This window comes from Lichtheimia ornata (genome assembly GCF_029851405.1).
Source record: "Lichtheimia ornata isolate CBS 291.66 chromosome Unknown scaffold00069, whole genome shotgun sequence".
In the NCBI taxonomy this organism is placed as follows: domain Eukaryota; kingdom Fungi; phylum Mucoromycota; class Mucoromycetes; order Mucorales; family Lichtheimiaceae; genus Lichtheimia; species Lichtheimia ornata.
In genome coordinates, this window is record NW_026695389.1 from 31,265 (window position 1) to 43,421 (window position 12,157).

The 12,157-nt window shown below is 43.7% G+C and overlaps 3 protein-coding genes and 1 non-coding gene across 4 annotated transcripts; 2 read left to right on the top strand and 2 right to left on the bottom strand.

Moving 5' to 3' along the window:
• Window positions 1-221: 221 nt before the first annotated feature.
• O0I10_010378 (uncharacterized protein) lies at window positions 222-7,569 on the top strand (the record flags this gene model as incomplete). The annotated part of the gene is made up of 14 exons (XM_058490360.1): window positions 222-279; window positions 333-940; window positions 998-1,138; window positions 1,200-1,357; window positions 1,418-1,655; window positions 1,711-1,852; window positions 1,915-2,129; window positions 2,197-5,672; window positions 5,728-5,995; window positions 6,054-6,241; window positions 6,300-6,459; window positions 6,520-6,595; window positions 6,656-6,903; window positions 6,964-7,569. The coding sequence occupies 14 exons, from the start codon at window positions 222-224 to the stop codon at window positions 7,567-7,569; spliced, it is 6,582 nt and encodes a 2,193-aa protein (XP_058338844.1).
• A 305-nt stretch (window positions 7,570-7,874) lies between these two features.
• On the bottom strand, window positions 7,875-8,932 carry O0I10_010379 (uncharacterized protein; the record flags this gene model as incomplete). Its single annotated transcript, XM_058490361.1, has 6 exons — window positions 7,875-7,958; window positions 8,012-8,084; window positions 8,149-8,256; window positions 8,313-8,420; window positions 8,476-8,665; window positions 8,728-8,932. The coding sequence occupies 6 exons, from the start codon at window positions 8,930-8,932 to the stop codon at window positions 7,875-7,877; spliced, it is 768 nt and encodes a 255-aa protein (XP_058338845.1).
• Window positions 8,933-9,403: 471 nt separating this feature from the next.
• Window positions 9,404-11,155, top strand: O0I10_010380 (uncharacterized protein; the record flags this gene model as incomplete). Its single annotated transcript, XM_058490362.1, has 5 exons — window positions 9,404-9,808; window positions 9,867-10,070; window positions 10,135-10,317; window positions 10,380-10,779; window positions 10,842-11,155. 5 exons carry the CDS (start codon window positions 9,404-9,406, stop codon window positions 11,153-11,155), a joined length of 1,506 nt encoding a protein of 501 aa, XP_058338846.1.
• Window positions 11,156-12,005: 850 nt separating this feature from the next.
• On the bottom strand, window positions 12,006-12,078 carry O0I10_010381. The gene has a single exon. It is a non-coding gene; the product is annotated as a tRNA-Thr (tRNA).
• Window positions 12,079-12,157: the final 79 nt, after the last annotated feature.

The window sequence follows — 12,157 nt, forward strand, 5'->3', positions numbered from 1 at the left end:
GTAGTAGTAGTATGCAGCCTCCTTTATGATGTCAATAAGAAACAATACATTCATTCATCTACAATGACAATGGACACTATGGCAACAATGTATGTGTACATGTTTTGTCCTGCAACATTTATCCAATCACCTTGGTGTCATGTGACTCGAGTCACCCACGCTTTAATTTTGGGCAGGAATTCATTTTCCCTTCTTCCTGTAGTGTCACTGCGCTGTGAAGAATGCTCGATGTCATAGTGTCGCAAACCAAGATTGAGATTGCGATCGAGGGCCCTGCAGGTACTTTTCGTTGTCTCCCTTGTCTCTTCTCTATCTCATGTCCCCGTTGATAGGTGTTACTCGCGATGGATTGTGGCAGCTTGTACAGCAAACAGCAACCAAAACGGTCCATGATCTCAATCTTCCAACCCAAGTTACGCCCAACGTAGACGATGCATATAAACAGCTCATATGGCCCTTCATTGTGAACGAACCACAACTCAACTTTTTCCACGACACGTCGATCGATGCAATGCAAGTGGATCAGAATAACGACGCGCCTAGTGCAACAGACACCTTGACAACTGAAGCGACTATCCCTGAGCAGGCTGTGCCAGCAGCAACGCATGAAGAATCAACACCATCATCACCCGTTGGAGAGACAGCAGCATCATCATCACCCGTGCAACCGAAGAAGACAAAGGGCAAAGCACCAGCCAAGAGCAAAGCAGCCAAACGTAAGGCGAAGAAGAAACCGGCAAAGAAGAAAAAGACTGCTCGCAGAGGAGACGATGATTCAACTGAAGACGAATACCAACCAGATGAGGATGAGGATGAATCCAGTGAAGATGATGAGGATTTTGATATGGAAGCTGAAGAGGCGGATGATGACAACAACAACAACTCACCACAACAAAAAGAGAATGGCAATGCTGAACCTTCAAAGTCTGGTTTATCCATTGTGAGTTACATGTATATCAATATGCAACGCCCATTCTAATTCCTATTGGTAAAATAGGTGGTTGATACTTCCGGTTATCAGCGTATTGATGGCATCAAGGATCTTTCATTTGAACAAGTGGAGAACATGTATGGCTCTCGTCTACGCGTAGTAGCTGATGCCGAATTGCAAAAGGAACAATTGTTTGTGGGATTGCCGGTAGGTCTATTGCTATTCTTTTTGACTAGTTGTCACTTGATTTATATGGAATTCTTTATAGCCAGGGAAGCCGATACCTGAAAACCAGGCCATTGTTTTGGGTGTCATCTTGCGTTCTCGTCATAAAGGTTATACGCAAGCAGCTCTCACCAAAGATCTTGGATTGGATGCTCGCTCTTCTGGGCATTATGTCAAAACTCTCGCCAACAGAGGTGCCATGTAAGATAGATCTCTTTTAGAATGCTTGTATGCTTGTTCTCTGATCCACTTTTTTAATAGTATTCGCAAACCAGTCAGCGCCGGATTCCGTACCAATCTTTGCATTCACGTACGATTCAATACAACGGATGAGCAAAAGCATAAGGCGGGTGCAGCATCGACCAAGAAACCCATTGCTTACAACATCAACGCTTTTGGCGTGGCATATTCCAACAAATCATTGACATTCGCAGTGGCCAAGTTATTGGATGGTGCACCGGATAATGTTATGTACACCGATGATATATTGAAGGCACTGGTACGTGTATTGTTCTTACAAAGCTACCATTCATGCTAAGTTACTTGCTACTTAGGCATTCAATCCAGCGGAGAAGTATGTTCGCAAGTGGTTTTTCCGCTCCATGGATGAGCCATGCAGCAAAAACATCTTTCGCAAATTGAGACCACCCAAGCAAGGCACTTCTCGTATTATCCAATTGATCGATCATCGCTATGGTATGGAGGCTTTTTCTATATTTAAAGAATTGGATTTCTAACATTGGTCTTGGATCATGTAGCCAACGGAGGAAAAGGATCAAATATGGACGATGCCACATCTCAAACCATCCCCAACGTTGATGCTGAACGAAGGGAAAAGGGCTGTGTGGGCCTTGTGCTCAAGTCGAGAGGAGACAACAGTGATCACATTACCGGTCTTGATTATGATATGATGGTTGAACCACAACTCTTGGATGCTCTTTATTCTGTCGGGACAACGGGTGCAACTCAAAAGGTACAAAAAACATCCCATCACTTTTTTCCTTCCATCAAGACAATACTAATTATTATTATCCATGTAGGAACTTGGACATATCTTGGGCTACAGTGATCAGAGAGCCTTGTATAAAGGATTGGAAAAGTTGTGTTCATTACCCAAGACTCCGGATTCGACTCGTTTTACGGTTCAAAAATCGCTGGAATTTGAAGGACGCATCAAACGCTATCGCTATTATACGCTTCAGGCCTATATGCAACATACCGAAAACAAGTCGATTGAGTTGACAGGACCACCCAAGTATACAGTCAAAGAGAGTGACCTTGCGTATCTTGATTATCGCTGTGCTGAGAATCGAGTCTTATCACACGAGGCTGCAAAGAATGTGAGAAATACGCAACCATCACCTGAGCAGACAACGGCGCAAACAACGCCTTCAAAGAAGCGTGGTCGACCACCACAATCATCTCGTGCGAATGAAGCTGCCTCCAGCGAAACTGAAGCACCAGCATCAAAACGCCGTGAACGTCCAAGTACATCATCATCGACAAGTGCAACAGCCGAATCGGATCAATCAAGTCAAAGCAATTTGGCATCCATCTTTTTGCCGAGAAAGAGAACATTGGCGCAAACAGCAACATCCGAAGATGTGTCACGTGATCAGGATGAAGAACAGCAGACGAATACAACAACGACTCAAGAGGATAATGAACCACCTCAACCAAAGAAACCACGAGGTCGACCAAAAAAGACTCCGGCATCTACTGCTGAAGGATCAACGAATACCCCACAGCCAAAAAGACCACGTGGTCGACCGAGAAAGAACCAAGCACCAGCAGAATCTACTATTCAGGAACCAACCAATGATCCTGATACACAGCAACAACAGCAGCAGCCTGAAGCTACAATGAATGTTGATGAACCATCAGAATCAACGACATCACAAGATCAAAATGCAACATCCACTGAGCCTACTCGCGAAGAGTCAACCCATGTTCCAGATACACAAGAACAGCATGAAGTACCTGAATCACCTATGGATGTGGATCAACATGTACCATCATCAAGTCAACAAATCACCACACCAAGTCGTCAAAGCACCACGCCAAGCCGCCAAATCACTACACCAAGTCGACAAAACACCACGCCAAGAAGGAACCTTTTCGATTATTTCTCGCCAATGAGTAGAACAACCTCCCCTCAATCAAAAGCGCCAAGAGCAATTGGAGAAATGACAACCAATCCAGGTGAAAGCTTTCGACAACGCATGGCAGAAATTCAGTCTGAAGCCAACAAACAACCCGCTGCTGCTGAATCTTCACCAACTGAACCCGCTACGACACAAGGAGAAGACAACAACAATACATGTCCTTCTCCTTTGCCTATTACAGCAGAGTCGCCACAAACGCCATCAAGGCCTTCCTCTCATACTGACGATCCGTCAAAGCAACGAATTACTACACGGCATTCTGACAAGGTTATCCGTACAAAGGATGGCATCACCTCTGCCAAGCATACACGTACTAGCGATGGTGCGAATTCATACATGATTACGAGGAAGAATGTGATGCTTGACATATTGAATGAGAAGGGTATCTTGGAGCGTGGTGGCGAATTGAAAGCTGTATTTCTGGAGAGATATCGAGAAAAGTATGGTGACTCGAAGATGGCAAGGAACCCCGATAATAAGACAGTATGGCGTACTGTTGAATCTTTGGCACAAGATGGCCATTGTTATATCACCACGATGGAGATTGCCACATTCACAGGGAAGCCTCAGAATCGTATCCTTGCGGTGCGTAAAGATCTCAGTAAAGAGGGTCCAGAAATGGCAGCGTTTATTGAAGAGCAGGAACACAAACGCGTTCAGATTGGATATCGTGGCAAGATGGCCAAGTTTGAAAAGTTCGACAAGGATGTGGAAAGATTGGAGCAGCGACTTGAACGCATGGAAGATACACATGACACGCTTCGAGGTGAAGAGAGCCCTGAAGCTAGACGACTTCGAGATGATATCAAGATTTTGAAAGAGAACATGTCGAAAGCAAGTCAACTCAGAAGAGAGATGCATGTGGCGAAGACAACTGGCAATTGGTACATGATTGCGGTCCAATATGGTTTCATTGGTTCAAAGTGGGTGCGTATCAAGTTGCTACATCAATACCTGTTTGCTCTCCTTCAAAGCGGCGGTGATGGTATCAATCAGGAGAAACGTACAATTCGCCCTTCTGCTATCATTATGCGCATGAAACTCGGACTTTGTTTGCAAACCATTGGATATTATTGCACAAGCAATGAACTCAGTGAATACATTCAAGATCAGTCCAATTTGGAAAAGACGCTAGTTGAACTGCCAGAGAATATCAAGATCATGCTCATTTCAGAGAAGAATCGTTTTCGTCGTCGATTGCGCGGCCTTTTAGATCATTTGGTTTTGCTCAAAGCGCTTGATCAAATCGACGACAATGGCAATCGTATTGAGAACTTTAAGGAAACATTGGGCAACTTCCCTCCAGCTTATCGGGTGTGTGACAAGATCCCCATCATCGATTATTGGACTCCTGATCGCCCCATCATTCGAGAATATTCCGCTCAAATGGCATCCGATATCCTGGTGTATTGGAGTGATTTGCAATACTTCTCTACAAGCGCCACGAGTGATCAAAGAGGCGCTCCCCATCCAGAGTCTAATGAAGAATTACTGGTGATACGTGGACTCGCTACACCAAGGAATTGGAGCTCTCATTATGTGTTTGTTCGTGAGCAACGTGAAGTCTTGAACTCCTTCGTCAACAAAAAGACTGGTGAAACGCCATACACCAACACACAACAATGCAAGGAAATTGCACGATCACTCAAAGTGCCTCTACAGATGGTTCTCAATTATTACAGACGTTTGGAGGCTGCGTTCACTCGCAAACTCGACAAACAGGCAATTCGTCATCTGGAAGAAGATATCAGTGGTCGTCGCAAACGAAGACGCCGCCGAGGAAGTGAAAGGGGACCAGCACCTGCTACTCGAGCCATCACTGTCAACACGAAAAAGGTGTTTCGAAAGCATCATACATACAGCACAGCGCGTCAACTCTTGCAGGAACAAGAGCAAGCAGAAGCAGCCAGCAACATGGACCATCACGATGGCTATCTCAATGATGAAACTTCCATACCTTTGGTGAATGACAATATCAACGTCTATGATCTCAAAAAACGACGCATCAGGCGTGTTCAATGGACAGTGGAAGAAGATGAGCTGTTACTTTATTGCTATGTCATTATGAAATCACGGGCGCGAAGGCTTGAAAGCCGTTTCATGTGGAAGAGTATGCAATCGGTCTTGCCAGAACGAACGCCTGAACGATGCCGGCATCGTATAGGAAGGCTCAAGGCGATACCGAAGATTGCTGAACACATTGTCCATTTATCGGGTTTATGGGATATCTATTACAAGCAAGGAGTCAATAATGGTGCTATCCATGATGAAAATCCGCTTGATCCAATCAATTTCAACATATTGGAGTGCCTGGAATATTTTATCCGACGAATTCAATCTAGTTCTTCTGGGTGAGGATTGCTATGAAATGGATAGGTTTCGATATACTAATATCATAATGCATAGGGAATTGGAGGCGAACACTGAACTTCCACCAACCCGCCAACAGCTTGAATCCGAATACGACATTTATGTACCAGTGGGTGAAAAATCATGTTTGAAGCGCTTTGAGGATGCATTCCATACTATCGAAGCTCTTGTTCAAAAAGAAGAGGCCCTTGCCAGTCACTGGTTGACGATTCGAACACCCTGGGATCATACGTACGACACATTACCAGATAAAGCGATATCAGAAGAAGAAAAAGACCTCGGGCTCCTGATGCTTTTCAACCGTGTAAGTGCTGGAATACAAGAGAGAGGAAAATGTATGTATTCACTTTATATCTTTTTAGATGATCCTATTCACGCCCAACGAGATGTACGATCCTTTCTTTGCATACAGCGTCATTACTCAATATTCAGAGGATCTGAGAAGAAGAGCCGTTGAAACAATGAGAAGCGATAGTCAACTCTCCTTGGCCAAAGGCATACGTTGCGGGGATCGCCGCTTACCTGGTACACAACTTGGCATCTCCGAGAGGTAAATTGACAGCACGGTGTTTATGTTTATACAGCTTATCAATGTCGTTTGTCATTAGATACATTACTCGTATGGCTTGTAACATGCCTGACAACATTTATGAACAAGCAAAGGTCTTTGAGAGGTACCTGATGGCCAAGCACTCTGCAAAATATTCACCACAGCTGGTGAGCAGTGGCATGATGGCGTGTATCATCAACCTGGTATCCTGCAACAAGGTAAGATCAAGGTGCAGATGTCTTGATGTACTCAATTGCTCATTCTATCTTCTGTAATAGCTCAATTTGGAGTTGTTATTTGAGGACATTTTCAACCTGAAAGCCAAGATTCCGCTGTATCGCAGCCGTTTGATAGGTTCGTCATCGAGCTTACCCCTTGAAAACCATACCATACTAATCCCAAAATTCATTGTAGATGAAAAGCTGTCAAACCTTAGCGTTCAATTGAGGGTGACTGCACCTCCCGACAATGATGGTCAAAAAGAACCCCAACCCATATCAAAGGATGATGGCCAACTCAAGAAGCTGGAAGACTTGGAACTTAGGGATCATTGGACGTGCTTGTTACAGAGTCAAGAGCCTAATGTTCAAGTTGATTTGAAGACTATGATGGCGATTTTGGAAAGTGCGGGAGACCAGGGAGCCACGTTGCATCAAATCAAGGTAAAAAAGAGTAACGGGAACGCACACTAGATCCATTAGCTCATTTACATTTATAATTAGGATGGGTTAATACGTTCGGGATCGCTCGCAAGTGATAAGGAAATTCACGAGTACATGGACATTATGTGCAATGCATCACCACCGCTTGTTGCCAAAGTCGGATTTCAATCCTATCGCTACGTTCTTACCAGCTATTTGAATCACTGGATCATTGTTCCCACAAGGACATCAAGTATTGTTGCCCCCAGCTCGGATGAAGTTATTGAACGTACCGCCAAACTTGCCGCCATACGTAAAGCAATCATCCATCCACGCGTGTGGTACGACATCAATGGCAGCTTCACTGGAGCCATCTTGCAAGGAATTATCGAATCGATCATTCAGTGTGTGCTACAACGCCCGGGTATCATTGAGCGAGATGTATGTCGTCGATTCCACAATCTTTTGGTGTATGTCGAGGTCAAGGATGTATTGGATATGCTTGTAGATAGCGGTGTCTTACGCAAGCAAATCATTGTGCATACGATGCCCAAGGCGAACTTATTCTCAAAACGTCGTGTATATACATCATCGCCAGATCCATATGCGATCGATCGTTCTAGTCAAACTTGCTATTGGACAACACCAGATTATTACAAAAATTGTTTCGTCACGTTGGAGGAATAGCTTTTTAAGCAAATAAAAACTCGATCCCATTTACATATCTAAAGGATAATCAATACTAGACCAGCTAGCGTAGTAAGAATGGAACATTGCAATGTCAAGTAATAGTACGAGGATCGAGAAGAGGAAGATGAAAAAGAATTAGGTACAGCAGCAATAGAGGAGGGAGAAAGTTCATGTTGTTTAGGGGAAGATTTGACTTGAATGGAGGGTGGTGGACTTGCGGGTCGTTGCCAGGGCCATGGAGTACCTCTTCTTCCTCCACCCCTCCCCACGGTAGATTCCACAGTTCCTGGCACCGCATCGAGTCAACCAATGATGTTGTTGTATTCAGGATTGCACTCGCTTTCTATGCTCTTGATGTATGCAGAAATCGAATCATGGGCTGTCCACTAAATATGAAAGAGTGAGCATCATAGAGTCATCATCATTGATTATGACTTACGTCAATAGGACCTCGCGACCATTGTGCAGTGCCGGATTCAATGCTTCCATCCCATAGTCCAATTTGGATACGACTAAATGTTTGTGTGAGTTTACAATAAACAAAAAGGATGATAATGATATAATACCGAAACTTACGCTGGTTCCGATGGAAATTTACATACTCCAGACGCATCGCATGTGTCTTTTCGTTCACGTGTACGTACAAGTTCACCATCAACAAACCATTGAATACGTTCTGGGCTCCTACAAATGCGAGTGAATAAACCCATTTGGGTATGAAGTAGACCACTTGTTATTACCAGTCGATGGTATATGTATGTAAACTATCATATACAGCACCACCAGGGACCTCATGGAAACCACCATTGACCGTGTAAAGCACTTCATGACCCCAAAAATAGTTGGTCCTATCCATATCGGTTAAACAATAAGCGATGCATAATAGCGTATGGCACTACTTACTGTACATGATTTGGATCACCACCCAGTAATTCAAAATCAATCTCATCGCCACCATCAGCGATCAAAATAACGGCAGCTATGGCTCCTCCAACATTGGCGGATTGAATAGTAGCTGAGACACGTCCATAGTGCATATACGTGGATGCATTGAATGTGGGACCACTGCCTTCGTATTGATTATAGGGCAAATCTAAATAACAAAAAGGACGTTAATACAAGGGCTACTGCAAGGACAAAGGAGCAAGGCCTTACTTTGTTGATCATGCATACGCACGTATCGCGTAGGTGGCATGAGCTTCATTTCAATGCCTTTATCCGATGTCATATCATATGTATCTTGGAACGTATGGTCGGCAATCCATCCTTGTGTTGTCACGCTAAAGTCTGTTTTGTAATTTACACAGTCGACCTTGTTTTGGGCAGGCAATGCATAGCTTGTGGTGGTGGTGATGGCCATTAAAGCCCAACCAAAGAGTAGAGGTGCTACCATTTGCTCGAACGGCTAGAGAAGAAGAAGAATGAAAAAGAGAGAGAAAGAATCGACGCTCATTCTTGATCTTCTTGGACCTCTTTACATATAATGTTATACTTTGAAAGGTGTCACCGATAATACGTGGATGCATTTGTTGGACAGGGCGAAACAATGTTTATAACAAAGTAATGAAAAAAGGGACGAGGGTATCATTATTCATTTCCTTTCCCCACGTGGTATTATCTCTCCACCCCCACCTCCTCGTAAAAAATAAGTGCGAATGTCCATCCATCACATAAACAGGTGCTTTTGCATTCAATGCTACTAAAATGAATATAGTAGGGCACGTGTGGTGTTTAAAATGGGAAGCGCCAATTTCCGTATATATCCGCCGAACCAGTACATGGCTTTGTCTTTTTCTTTAATGATAACAGCTCGACAGCGTATCCTTTCGCCATGGAGGAGGCCTACATCACCCACGACCATGGCAAGCGGTCCACTTCCCCTTCCAACTCGGAAGATTTTGTGTTGCAAATGGACACCCACTCGCCTGAAACAGTCGACCATCCCAATCATCGATCCAAGGCCTTAGTCTCTCCCTCTTCAAAAAGTACAACTTCCGATCCAGACGTCCTTTATCCTCATGACAACCCCCATCCTCTCGACAATGAGGCTATCCAGGGTGATGTGCTTCGCTCTTTTCTCTATCACCAAAAGGAAGACGAGCCCGAGTACGAGTTACAACGGCAATACACTGCTCGATTGGATGATCTATTGGATGGCAACGAGAAACGACAGTCTCCAAAGATCGATGGTCCTCCTCATCATCGTCGATACAGTGCTTATGGTGAACAATTCTTTGTAAGTGTTGAATCAACCTATTCTTTGAATGTTGGGGGCTTACAGTGGATCCATCCAGGAACCTTCCAAGGTGATGCGCATCACGGACCGCTTTGTGTTTTACTCGGCCGATTTGGGATCCATCAAGAATTCATCATTGAAAAGTCTTTTATTGAGCCATGGTGAAAGTGATAAACCAGTGGCGGATCTTTTGCTCGAGACCAATGGATGGTGGATTGATGTTTTTGCACCAAGCAATGAAGAAATGAGACTTCTCAGTCAGGTAACTAAGGATAATCATTTTCTTTGGCAACCATGACGGACCTAACATGGATGCGATGGATTAGATCTTCCGAATTCATCCTTTGACAACTGAAGATATCCAAGCACAGGAATCTCGTGAAAAGTGCGAGATCTTTCAGCATTATATGTTTATCAGCTTCCGAAGTTTCAATCATGATTTACACAGCGTTGATTATCTTGAAGCGGTCAATTTCTATATCATTGTTTTCAAAACTGGTGTATTGACGGTAAATAGGCAAAGATGGGCGGGTTTATTCTTCCTTTGCTAATCGTCTGAAAAAATCCATAGTTTCATTTCCAGCCTTTGCCTCATCCACACAATGTCCGACGACGCATTCATCAGCTCAAAGACTTTATTCATGTCACACCTGAATGGATCAACTATGCCCTGATCGATGATATCACTGATAGCTTTGCGCCTCTTATCCAGCACACTGAGCTTGAAGTCGACTCCATTGATGATTTGGTCCTTGTACTAAGCGGATCGGAACAAACGGATATGCTTCGAAGGATCGGTGCTTGTCGCAAGACCGTCATGCAGCTCTTACGTCTTTTGGGTCCAAAGGCAGACGTGGTGCGAAGTTTGATCAAGCGATTTGGTGACAAGCCAAACGACATCACCAACGATGATCGAAAAGATGCACGTCGAGTACAACACGAGGTCACTCTTTATCTTGGGGATATTCAAGGTATAGATCATAGGTCAAGGGGATGGGATGTTTACAGAATCACTTATCTGATACATTGATAGATCACATTATTACCATGTTACAAAATGTCAACCATTATGATCTGGTTTTGGGAAGAGCGCATCGCAACTATCTTGGTCAAATCTCCATTGAGCTTTCTCAAGCAGGCAACACCACCAACGAAATGATCAATCGCCTCACTTTTGTCGCCACCATCGTTGTGCCATTGAATTTGGTAGCCGGTTTATTTGGCATGAACGTCAAAGTCCCAGGACAGGATTATAAGGATTTGGTATGGTTCTATTGGATCGTGCTGGGTATGTTTATGTACGTCGTTGCCATGGTTGCTTTTGGCAAGCGGTTCGGCTTTATTTGATCCCATTCCCCCCACTTCATTCCATTCAATCGTTGTAGACTATTTTTCCTACCTTATTGGTAATTTAAGCTAGTTCTCAAGAATTCTATCTCTTGTATGTGTTTCGATTCTTGTTCTGTAATACTAAAGGCACCGCACATATCATCCTTCCCACGACGAATATCTTGAGAGGTGAACCTTATGAGAACATTATTACAAATGTTTGTATTGATAAGCTAATGTCATCATTCGATTGATTTGCATGACACCAACATGATGATGCGATCATTCATATGTCCCAGTGAAACGTTTGCAACGTGCTAGTTGACCACAAGACGGGTTTCCTTTCTCCCTTTTTTCTAATTGCTTGGGTATTCTTTGTTCATTGACCATTATCCTTTATTGTGTAATGGATGCTTGGTACTTTGTGAGAGTCATTGAAGAACACTGCTGGTGTCATTGTATCGCTTGCATGCGTAGTTTTATTTGTTAGTGTATATTTGCTTACTATCATTGCTAGTGTCATCATGATTCAACACTTATACACAGCTTTGTATACATTTGTTGGTCGCGTCCCGTCAAACCTTTTGGGAAGAACGGAGAAACGCACATCACTTGGATGGTGTATGAATCATGGAGCAGAATAAGACATCACCTTAGATAAGGTATAAGACAACCATGTATGGTAACACTGACCGGTGCATAATATCGATTCTCGACAACAATACCAAAATTCTATCATTGTCCACTGATCAAATCATCCATAAGATAGCGACAAACGATAAAAAGACTGGAGATCACGTGATTCTCGATTTTCTAAAACAAAAAGACCACCTCCGTTCAATCTTTCGAGGAAGTTTGACACTCTATATGCCTACTACTGGAATCGAACCAGTGACCTTCCGCTTACTAGGCGGACGCTCTGCCAACTGAGCCAAGCAGGCTTATTTATCGGAAATCGAGTTACATCATAGGCGCGCCGATTGCCTTAATTGGAAATGAAAAACGGTAGAAAACCGTTAT